The sequence below is a fragment of the Chenopodium quinoa genome, unplaced genomic scaffold (genome assembly GCF_001683475.1).
Source record: "Chenopodium quinoa cultivar QQ74 unplaced genomic scaffold, ASM168347v1, whole genome shotgun sequence".
Classification (NCBI taxonomy): domain Eukaryota; kingdom Viridiplantae; phylum Streptophyta; class Magnoliopsida; order Caryophyllales; family Amaranthaceae; genus Chenopodium; species Chenopodium quinoa.
In genome coordinates this window covers 6077459-6089590 of record NW_018744239.1, presented here as the reverse complement: position 1 = coordinate 6089590, position 12132 = coordinate 6077459, and the positions used below count along the sequence as shown (strand labels likewise).

At 47.8% G+C, this 12132-nt stretch overlaps 2 protein-coding genes across 2 annotated transcripts; one reads left to right on the top strand and one right to left on the bottom strand.

The window, feature by feature from the left end:
- LOC110694322 (tropomyosin-like) lies at positions 1-771 on the top strand. The gene has a single exon (XM_021871496.1). The coding sequence runs from the start codon at positions 1-3 to the stop codon at positions 769-771; it is 771 nt and encodes a 256-aa protein (XP_021727188.1).
- Positions 772-2072: 1301 nt separating this feature from the next.
- On the bottom strand, positions 2073-3317 carry LOC110694321. Its single transcript, XM_021871495.1, has 2 exons — positions 2769-3317; positions 2073-2663 (listed from the first exon to the last, which is right to left on the bottom strand). The coding sequence occupies exons 1-2, from the start codon at positions 3315-3317 to the stop codon at positions 2073-2075; spliced, it is 1140 nt and encodes a 379-aa protein (XP_021727187.1).
- Between the last annotated feature and the right edge of the window lie 8815 nt (positions 3318-12132).

The window sequence follows — 12132 nt, the reverse complement described above, 5'->3', positions numbered from 1 at the left end:
ATGAATGATGAGCTGCAGTCCAAAGCTGACAGGGCCGAAAAAGCTGAAAATCTGGCTCGACTAGCCGAGCTGAAACAGCTTAAGGCTGAAGAGGAGACCTCAGCTACGAAGCTGGAGATGCAAAGGATGGACGAGAATTTCCGCTCCTTTTGCCGAGGCCTGGAACAGACTGTCTTTCCTTGGATTGAAGAGGGTCAGTCTCTAATGAAGGAATACGGAGCCGATACCATTGCTGAGTTCAAGGCTCGTATCGAGAATAAGATGAATGAAGAGGCTGAATCCCGACAACAGTTAATTTTAGATCATGAAAGTCAGGTTGCTCTTATCCGTACAGAAGCTAAGGATAAGCAATCTGAGCTCGAAGTCGAGGTCCAGAAGCTGAAGGATGTGTTAGAAGCTGAGAAGAAGGTATCCTCCAAGGCCTCATCTGATCTCACTGCTGCTGAGGAATTGCTAAAGACCAGGATCTATACTGAAGCAGAATATGCTGAAGGATATGAAAATGGTTGGAAGGTTGCTCGGCGACTGGCCTTCCATCTTGAACCTAAAATTAACTGGGATCAGGCTGAGGCTTGGTCCATGGATCCGGCAGATGCTCATATGTATGAGGCTAGTCTAGCCGAGGTTGCATTCCTGGCTCGGCAAGCTAAGAATGAGGAAAGAGAGAAAGAAGCTGCTAAAGAGCTGAATGTCGCCCATCCTGCTTCCTCTTCAACCGATGTTGATGCTTTGGCTGCCCCGAATGACGTTCCCAAGAATGCTGAAGCATAGGAATTCGGGCAGTCGTCTACGCAGTCCTGCGGATCAACGTGCACTTAACTTGTAAACGCCGCATCAGCTTTTGCCTGTTCTCTTTTTGTTTTAGCCTGCCTTGTACAAACTTTATAATCTTGTTTTTGTGTACTTCGGCAGCTGTGTTTCCGCTTTGTGGGCGACTGCCGACTTTGAATTTCTGTAACTCTAAATTTAATATTTTCCCAGCGTTTCTGCTGACGTCTCCTCTGAGCCCTGATTAATTGATTAGCTTTGTCGTTTAACTGCTTTGTCTTTTTAATTTCTTCAAAATTTTGCTAAGTACAAAGCTTCGGCTCATAAATCATCCGGCTGATAATGTTTACCCTTTGCATGTTTCTTCTGCCTTGCTCGTTTAACTAGGATGTTTCACGGAAATTTTTCCAAGTGTACTGTTGAGCTTCGGCTGGGAGCTTGACTGGGTGACTACCTCTTGCCCCCCCCAGAACTTTGAAGATAAAGTCTTCAGAGTTCTGAGATATTGCTTTCGTTCTTTCAGCGTAGTCGAACGTTTGAGCTTAGAAACATTTTTGACACTTAATAGTTTGAACATTCATGTTTGTTTCTTATGTTCTGTTTGGTTTCAATTCATCCGAGGGAATGACTATCTTGGACATAGTGCCGGGGCGATGATCATCCTAAGTACAAGGCATCATTATGCAATACTTCGGAGGTGTAACCATCACCCGGAATTGATTTTCCGAAGCACAGGGCATCATTATGCAATGCTTCGGGCCTTTTATCAATTCCTATTTTTGGCTATGTCTTAGATAGGCCTATGACCTCTTTGCCGAGAGCAACAAATCCGTCCGAGGTACAGTGCATCATTATGCAATACCTCGAGGTTCTATTTGTTGCCCCCATATCAGCAGGTTCTTCGGCTTGCCGAAGTACAGTGCATCACTATGCAATACTTCGGACAGCACCGGGTGTAAACCTTGAATTTTTCAAAAAATGACGAAGACAGAAATAATGAAGACATAATGAAATTGTGACTAATTGCGGCTCAAAGGCCTTTCATTGATTTGAAGAAGACGTACTTACATAGATTTTTCTCCCGCATTGGGGTTTTACACATGAAATTTCCTAAGTACATCTGCATTCCAGTGGTTTTCCAATTCGGTTCCATCTAACTGCCGAAGCCGATAAGTTCCTGGCTAGAGCTCATCGTATATTTCATAAGGCCCTTCCCAGTTAGCCGAGAGTTTTCCATGGATGCGACTTTTCTGGACAGCGGCAGCATTCCGAAGAACAAGGTCCCCAACTTTAAGGAGCCTTGCCTAGACTCTTCGGTTATAGAACTTGCTGATTCTTTGTTTGTATGCAACCATTGTGTCTCTTGCTGAATCTCGGATCTTGTTTAAGAAATCAAGAGACTCTTTCATGAGATGTTCATTTTCTTCGGCTGAGAACTGATTGACTTGAAGACTTTCTGAGCCAATTTCCATTGGTAAAACAGCTTCAGATCCATACACCAATTCAAAAGGTGAATGTCCCGTAGCCTCTTTTTCAGTTATCCGAAGTGACCATAAAGTTCCTGGGAGTTCCTTTATCCACTTGGACTTTTGATCCTCAACTCTCTTTTTGAGAGCATTGAGTATTTGTTTATTTGCGGCTTCGGCTTGGCCATTACTCTGAGGATGGAAAACTGCCGAATATGCCAATTTTATTCCGAACTGATCAGTGTACCGCTTCAGCAACAGATTGTCGAATTGCCTCTCGTGATCAAGGACATACACCTTCGGGATGCCAAAGCGAGTAATGATATTCTGCCAGATAAATTTCCTGACAGTCTGCTCAGTTATGTTTGAAGCTGCTTCGGCTTCTATCCATTTGCTGAAGTAGTCAATTCCGACTATCAGCCACTTTTTCTAATAAGGAGCCTCAGGAAATGGTCCTAAAATATCCAATCCCCATTGAGCATAAGGGAGCAGATTCAGAATCGGCTGAAGGTCTCTCGACGGCCGATGAATAACTGGCGCGAATTTTTGACATTTTTCACGTTTCTGCACCAGGCCCTTGGCATCTTGGATCATGGTTGGCCAGTAATACCCTGCCCGTAGTGCTTTATGGGCCAGGGCCCTTCCCCCTATGTGATTTCCGCAGATGCCGAAGTGGATTTCCCGAAGGATATAATCCGCATCTGTTGGGCCCACACATTTCAGCAGTGGGGCTGAGAAGGACTTTTTCAGCAATTCCCCATTGTAGACAATGAACCTTGAGCCGATTCTCTTCATTTTTGCGGCTAAGTTTTTGTCCTCGGGGAGTGTTCCTTGAAGCTTATAAGCCAGGATGGGATCCATCAAGCTTGGTTCAGCTTCGACGCATTGGATCTCAATATCTTGGTCAATGCTTCTGTTTCGGCGCACTTCCACATATACAGATCGGTTTAGCTCGGTGAGAGTCGAACTTGCAAGTTTGGAAAGTGCGTCGGCTTGAGCATTCTGACCCCTTGGGATCAGCTCAACTTCAAAAGCTCTCAGCTTCGCTATGACTGACTTGATCTTGGCGAGATAAGAGATCATGGAGGGCTCTTTTGCCTCATATTCGCCCCGAATCTGATTAGCGACCAGCTGAGAGTCTGTTTTGTTTTTAAACAGACATGCTCGGCTTCAAGAGCTATGCACAGTTCTAAGCCAGCAATTGCTGCTTCATACTCTGCTTCGTTGTTAGAAGCCTTGAACGAAAATTTGAGTGCATACTCGAAGTTTTTACCTTCGGGAAAGGTAATCACTACCCTTGCTCCCGAACCATTTACGGTGGCTTAGCCATCCATGAATACAGTCCAAGTCCCCTTCCCTTCGTCAAGTGTTTCCTGATAGGAACATTCGGCCAGGAAATCTGCTAAGATTTGGGCCTTAATGGCTGCCCTCGGCTGATAGCTTGTGCTGAACTCAGTGAGCTCGAAGGCCCACTTTGTTAGTCTGCCCGACTTTTCAACCTTGCCGAGGACTTTTTCCAGCGGTTGATCCGTTAAGACCACTATCTGATGTGATTCAAAATAAGGCCTTAACTTCCGAGTCGCTACTACCACTGCATATGCAACTTTTTCGAGCAAGGGGTAGCGCGTTTCGGCATCGGTCAAAGTATGACTGACGAAGTAGATTGGTTGCTGGATCTTTTCTTCTTTTTTCAGCAGCACTGCACTCACTGTGGCAGGGCTAACTGCCACATATATGTATAAGACTTCTCCTTCGGCTGGTCTTGCCAGTGTTGGGAGATTGGCCAGGTGCTCTTGGAGCTGTTGGAAGGCTAACTTTTTTTCTTCTTCCCATATGAGCTCTTTAGATTTTGGGAGTTTAAGCGCTTTGAAGAAGGGCAACCCTTTGTCTGAGGCTTTTGAAATGAACCTGGACAGGGCAGCCATCCTCCCAGTGAGACACTGAACGTCCCTCTTTGTTTTCAGCTCGAGAAGGTCAAGGGCTGCTTGAACTTTGGTGGGATTTGTTTCGGGGTTTTCTGATGTCCTGCGGGAGAGTTACAATTCCGAGACTGGAACCGGACGCCTGTACCTGCAAAATAACGGAGACTCCTGAGAGCTCCGCCTCCAACGGTCAAGTTAGTACCTGATTAAGGAGTAATTAATACGGAAATTAAAGTAATAAGGTCTCTCTAGGTGAGAGTGCTTAGTGTTGGTAATCTGCTTTGTTAGCGAGATCAGCCGGTTATTACTGTGTGTAATTAATGTATTTTTCGTAATCCCCCCCTTAATGAGGATTAAGGGAGGTATTTATAACCTTGGGAAACGTGCCCATCCTAGGTTTAAGGTAAACCTAGGGCTGATCGGGCCTCTAGACTGGATTGGGCCTTGATGGCCGGTTTTCCCATTTGGCATGGGTGGACACGTGGCGTGCCTTGATTGGTCCGTAGAGGACGTATCTGTGATTGACACGTGGCAAGCTCCTATTGGCCTACGTGAAAGACACGTGGCGGAACCTGGTTGGTCCACTTGTCAGACGGTGATTGGTGGATGAAAATCGCCTAATCATTTGCCCCTCACAGGTGGCACGTGACTGGTCACGTGTCGCCTGTGACAGGTGTCGCACGGTGACAGGCGACAACCTGCTACAGGTGTCACCTTGCGAACGGCCGAGAGATTTTCCCGCCCAAATTTTTGAATTTGTAAGCGACCCTTCGCCTTCTCACTTTGCCTATATAAGGAAGTGCTGACTTCGGTCATTTTCACATTTGAGAACTTTGCGAGAACATTCGGACCCCTGAACTTGCTCTGACATTTCGGACCTTTTCTGCCTACCGCCTGTTCTGACAAGCCGACTGCACCGGATTTCCAGAACTTCATCAACCGTCACTCGTTCAGGTAACTCAGTTCTCTTACTCTTAATTTTCTTTTTATTTTTTGAAATGGCACCACGGAAGCACACGACACGACCTAAGTTAGTGATCAGCCGGTCACCGGGGACGGCTGAATCTAGGACTAGGAGTGCCGCCTGCCCTTTTCTGGACCCATCTTTGCCCTTTATACAAAGTCCGACTGTATCTGTGTCTATGCAGAACGTGATGGCCAGAACGAAACAGACTGCTATGATATCAAACTCAGACGGCTCCTCCCAAAGGGTGCTCCTTAGTGAAACATCTGACCAGGCGCCAGATGTAGAATTGAAACGAGGCGACTGCCAAGCCGACAGTTCTGAAAGAGGGGCCAAGGTGGTCCCTTCCCATCTTACCGTTGACATGTCTAATTTTCCTCCTGCCCCTTCTAAGGGAGAGGAGGCGGGCCCCTCTGGGAGTGGGGAGGAGTCGTCCTCTTCGGACTCATCAGAGGATGAGTCCGAGTCCAGCTCTTCTGGCCACAGTTCTCCAGGCTCAGAAGAAAAACATAGCCGCCTACAAGAGGCGAGACTTTCTCACGCAGTTGAGAAGGGGGACAATTGGGCGGAGCCGTCCGCCTCTTACAGAGAGGAAAACGCCCCCTACTACTGAAAGGTACCCCGGGGCCGGATCGCAACCATGCAAGACAACGTGGCGAGCTTTATTGCCAACCACAGAATGGGCCCGGAATTTTTACTGTTCGTGCCGGATCCAGAAGACACTGTCGTCTGGCCGGCTGGTACCAGCTATGATGACGGCTGCTTTGGCTGCTATGTGGCGGCCATCAAAGCTGGACTGCGCTTCCCATTACATCCGGCTGTTCAGCGGATTTTAGATGGGTATGATTTGGGGTTATGGCAGTTAGCCCCCAACTCTTGGGTAAACGTACTCGGCTATGTGGCCGGGTGCGAAATGTACGGGGTGGAGCCAAGCTTTGAGGCTTTCGCCCACATGAACTATCTCAGCCGGACCCCTAAGTCGGGAGGTACCGGCTGGTATCAATTAACGAGCCATAGGGGTTACCTCATGACGAGAGGTAAAGCGAACAAATGGAAGGATTGGCGGAACACCTTCCTTATCATAGAGGGTTCAGACACGGAGCTGAACCAACGTTTTAACAAGTGGAATAGGGATCCGCCTCTTCTCGCAGGCGGCCGCAGCATGCCGCCTGTTCCCCCAAAGGCTAAAAGAGAGATCCTAGACAAAGGACTCTTCAAAGTAGAGACTAGGGTGAACCCTACGTCAGGGGTACGAGAGCAAGTACCCCTAAACTGCGTCCCGAGCTTCAAGTGGCTCTATGACGAGTACTTTTTGGCCGCCTGTGGCCTCAGCAGTCGGTGCTCTAGAGGTAGCCGGCCTGACAAATACTCTGTTTTTTCACGCCTTGTTTACTTGGGATTTTTACTAACTTTGCTGTTTATTTCTTGCAGCTGACGCCATGAGTAAAATAACAGCATCCAAGACTGCGGCGGCCATGTTGCGGGCCTCGCTCATGCAACAGTCTTATGCCGACTCCCCCAACAAGGGGGCACCCTTGGTAAGCTTCGAAAACTCTTCCTCTTTTAGTTGTCTTATGCATATACTAACTCTTTTTGTTTTCAGTCTGGCACTCCAAGGGCTTCTTCCTCGCAACAGCCGGACCCCAAGGCCCGGAGAACGACTGTTGCAAGCTCTCCTGGGTCTTCCAGGAAAACTGTGGCGGCTGAGAAGCAGCCGGCCACTTCTTCAAAAACCCCGGCGGGGCCGCCTAGAAGTATGGACCCTCACTTGTAAAAACTCACTCTTGCTTCCTTCTTGACTAGGTCTAACTTGTTTTTCCTTTCGCTTAATGCAGCCGGCCCTCAGGGGCTTGACTTGGTTGAGGTAGCCAAGTCCATGGTTAAAGTAGTTCCTCCATCTGAAAGGGAGGCGGTCAGGGGTGCCGGCACCCTTGACCTTGATGGGATTTCAGGGATCCTTGCTGAGGTATACTTAGCATATTTTTGAGTTTTTGAGTTCCAGGACGCCTGTTATCTTTTTTGTTTGGAAGCTGACGCCTGTTTTTCTTTGTACTTAGGCCCTGCTCCGAGTCAACAGCCTTCGCAAGCCGATTGATCGGAAAAACAAAGAGGTAAAGGCCGCAAAAGCTATGGCCGCCTCCAGCTGTGATAAGGCAATGTTTCAAATTGCCCAAAATGAAGTACTGACCATTGATCTTCTTTATTATCAGGCGCAGGCTACCGCCGCTGTTCGGGCTCAGTTAGAGGCGGCCCAAAAGAAGGTTGACGAGCTGGAGGCGACCGTCACAAACCTTAAGGCCGAGCTGAAGCCTCTTCGCCAAAAAATGCACTCTTACGAAGCCATGGAGAAATCTTTGGCCAACGTAAAAGAACGCCTGGTGAACCAAGAGAAGAGTCTTACCCAAGAGCTCTCGGAAAAGGCCGAGCAAGAGAAGAAAGAGCTCGTCCGGGAGATGGTGGAAGACTCCGCTCAAATCCAGCGCATGACCTGGGAACGACTGTTCCCCAGTGCCGACTTTGCCTCCTGGGAAAGAACGTACCGCCAGTGTTCGGAAACATATAATCAACAGATCCTGGCGGCTGCTGAAGAAGAGGCATTGAAAGGTGCGTTGGAGGAGGAAGAGCCGGTTGTGGCGCTTGTGCCACTTGGGGGTAAGGCATCAAAAGAGGGTGCAGCTAAAGCCGAGTCCAGCAAGAAGAGTGCTGACCAGGCGGCAGCTGCTGATACTGAACTGCCCCCTTAAGCTTTAAGTATTTTTTCCCCGGCCTGCGTGCCGTTTGCTTTGTAATTACCCGGCCAGGGGGCCGGGGTTTTGAATATTCTGCTGGTCCTTAATGACCGGCTCATTTTTAATCAAATTTTTGTTTTGGTTCAAATTTGTCTAAGTATTCCATATCTAATATCCCTTTGTTCACAAGACCGACTGTTGTGTATGGCCGAACGTTAAGACAGGTACAAATAGTAAGTACGCCGCCTATGCCCCTGGACGACTGGTTGTCTGTTTCCAGGATAGACGATCAGTCGGCCACTTATTCAATCGGTATTCGAACTATTTATTCAATTGGTCTGACCAAGTAAATAGTATTACCTAGTCGTCAAGGAATTAAGTAGGATAACAAGCGGCGGGTGCCGGTTGTTTCCCTTTATTGCCAATGTTGGCTTTTGACTCGTAATTTGTTAACCTAGCAAGAGTAGTGGTTGAGAGCCCCTGTTTATTAAAAACAGGTGGACGACTCCAACCTTTTAGGTTCCATACCAAGTTTGAAGGAGTGACTATGAGTTAACGTTAGAGTTACTCAGTCGCCGCCACTTTTGTTTGAGAAGTAGAGGTACCAGGCGGCGTAGGCCGGCTAGACCCCTTGATTCGCCAGTGTTTGTTGGCTATTAACTCAATAGGTACCCCCTGCATTTATCCCAAGTAATACAGGCGGTCATCTGACTCAGATGTCAACTGCTACCACTGGTTTGGTTAGTGATAGAGTTATCCTTGTCTCAAAAACGGCTACGTGGTTGCCCTTGGGGACAGTCGTATAGGTGCCGTGTAGTTAGTTTATAGAACAATGTTCCACCCAAAAGGGAGCTGCTCTCTGCGACGAATTTCATCCGGAGGGATGCCGTCGGACGCCTGCTATGATGTTGGGACAGGTCGTATTAGTTTTGTAAATTGATCAGGTGGCTTGGCGCCTGGTCTGATCATTCGGCCGGTGGCCTTGGTAAGTTCTTGGTGAACGTAGGTGCTAAGTCAAAGAAGGGTAGCCGCCTGTTAGGCACAGGGTCGGCCAGGCCCTAATCTTTTTAGCTAAGTATTGTGAGTAAAATACTCAATGGAGAGTAGCCGACTGTAAAGGTACAGACGGCATGCCCCTCGTAATACAATTAAATAGTAAGTGCAAACTTTATTAAGTAGCTCTTTACTTTACATCTCTCAGAAGAAATATTTTTTAAGGTTATCTACATTCCAAGTTCGAGGCAACGGTTGTCCGTCTGGTGTTTCCAGACGGTAGGTACCGTCCCTGACTTCCTCATAGATTCGGTAGGGTCCTTCCCAGTTGGGAGTTAGTTTGCCAGACTCATTAGCCCTACCAACTGCTTCCATTTTTCTAAGTACAAAGTCCCCTACTTTGAGTGGACGCCTGTGTACTTTTTTGTTGTATGATCTAGTCATTCTCAGGCGATAGATCTCATGGCGCAAAACAGCATTGCCCCTCTTTTCAGGAAGAGAGTCTAATGCCAGGCGCATGGCTTCCCAGTTTGCCTCTTCGTTATACAGCATTACTCGAAGAGTCGGCTCGTAGTGTTCTATTGGAAGAACAGCTTCTGCACCATAAGTTAGGAGGAATGGAGTTTCTCCAGTCGCCCCTTTTTCAGTCGTCCTAATGGCCCAGAGAACATGTGGTAGTTCATCCGCCCATAGGCCGCCTGCTCGTTCAATCTTTTTCTTGAGACCGTCTGAGACGATTTTATTAAAGGCTTCTACCTGGCCGTTTGCTTGTGGACGGCCGACAGATGCAAAGTAGTTTGCAATTCCTTGGTCACCCAACCAGCTTTTGAGAACAGGCGTCTCAAATTGGGGACCATTATCAAAAACCATAGACATGGGAACCCCGAACCGAGTGATGACGTTTTTCCAAATGAATGAAATTACATCTTTCGTCTTGATTCCCTTTACAGCCTCCGCCTCTACCCATTTAGTGAAGTAGTCAACGGCAACAAGTATATACCTTCTGCCGCCTGTAGCAGGCGTATATGGACCCAGAATGTCCATGCCCCACTTAGCAAACGGTAGTGGGCTGTGAATGGTAGTGAGGTCAGTAGCCGGACGGTGAATTAATTTGCCAAACCTTTGGCACTTGTCACATTTTTTCACCATCTCCATTGCATCTGCTTCCAAAGTAGGCCAAAAGTAGCCCTGCCGCCTTGCCCGTTGAGCAAGCGTCCTTCCACCTATATGTGAAGCACAGTAACCAGAGTGGAGATCGTCTAGTATCTCTCGTCCCTTTTCAGGAGTAACACACTTTAAGAAGGGTTGTAGGTACCCCCTTTTGTGAAGTTCTCCCTTTATAATTTCAAAATTGGTGGCTCGTCTTTTCAGTGCTGCCGCCTGTTGAGGATCATCCGGCAGTGTACCGTTTGTCAGATATGTCCTGATTGAATCCATCCAGGTTGAGCTTCTGTCTAGGACTCCAATAGGGTTTTCCTCGATGCTTCTCTTCTCCATTACTTCCCAAAAAACAGTTCGAGGAGTATCGGAGGAGGCGGATGATGCTAATTTTGACAGTGCATCTGCCTGGTTGTTTTCTGATCTCGGCACTTGGATCAGATGGAAATCCTCAAGGGAGCCGACTGCTTGTCGGACCGCCTGTAAATACTTGATCATGGCCGGACGGGTTGCTTCGTATTCGCCATTGTACTGACTCACTATCAATTGTGAATCTGAACAGGCGTCTATTTTTCTTGCCCCTGCCGCCTTGCACATGCGGATCCCGGCTAGTAAAGCTTCATATTCTGCCTCATTGTTTGAAGCCTGAAAACTGAAGCGTAGAGCATACTCGAACCTGTCGCCCTCTGGAGATTGACATACAACGCCTGCTCCACAACCATTTGAAGTAGAGCTTCCGTCCACATATACCTTCCAGACTTGGTCTGGAACTTGAGAGTCAGGAGGACGAGTCATCTCTACAATAAAGTCAGCAAAGGCTTGCCCCTTCACTGCTTTTCTAGGCTCGAACGTAACTTCGAGGCTCTGTATTTCTATGGCCCATTTGATCATTCGTCCTGACGACTCCATGATGGTAAGGGGCCGTTTGATTGGTTGGTCGGTATACACGACGACTGCATGTGCCAAAAAGTAGGGCTTCAATTTTTTAACAGCCATGAAGAGTGCAAGACCAAATTTCTCCACTAGGGGATACCTCAACTCGGCATTTTTCAGTACGTGACTGACAAAGTACACCGGGAGCTGACAGCCGTCCCTTTCAGCAAGGAGCACAGCGCTTAACGCATGATCAGAGACGGCCAGGTACATGTAGAGATCTTCTTTGGGCAAAGGGTTGACCAGCCTCGGCAAGGAATGCAAGTGAACCTTTAATTTCTGGAAGGCGGCCTCAGCATCCGGCCCCCATTCAAACCTTGCCTTTTTCTTAATTGCCTGGAAAAAGTATAGGCATTTGTCGCCTAATCGGCTTAGGAATCTCCCCAAGGCCGCCAGACAACCTGTTAACTTCTGAACCTCTCGGACGGTACGAGGCGACTGCATGTCAATGACCGCCTGTACCTTCTCAGGGTTCGCCTCTATTCCTCTCTGATTGATAAGGAATCCGAGAAATTTCCCAGACTCAACTCCAAATACACATTTCTTGGGATTGAGCATGACATGGTGCCGCCTGAGTGTGGCGAAAGTTTCTCGGAGGTCCGTCAGATGATCTTTCTGAAGTTTAGTCTTGACAATCATATCATCAATATATGCCTCGACGTTTCTCCCAATCTGATCAAAGAACACTGTGTTTATCATTCGCTGGAAGGTAGCCGGGGCATTCTTAAGACCAAACGGCATGACCGTGTAACAGTATAACCCCTGATCAGTGACGAAGGCCGTCTTCTCCTGATCTTTCTTCCATAAAGGAATTTGATGGAAACCAGAGTAGGCGTCCATAAAGCTCATCAAAGCATGGCCGGCTGTTGAGTCAACCAGATTATCAATTTTAGGCAGAGGGTAACTGTCTTTGGGGCACGCCTTGTTTAAGTCTGTGTAGTCTACACACATTCGCCAGGTGCCATTCGGCTTTTTAACAAGCACCACATTTGCAACCCAGTCTGGGAAGTAACATTGCCGAATGAACCCTGCATCAAGTAATTTTTTAACTTCGGCGGCTGCCGCCTGACTTCTTTCTTCGCCATGGTTCCGCTTCTTTTGCCGTACCGGCTTCTTTTTCGGATCCACAGCAAGTTTATGTACCGCCAGATCAGGACTAATGCCTGGCATTTCATGGACTTCAAATGCAAAGATGTCCT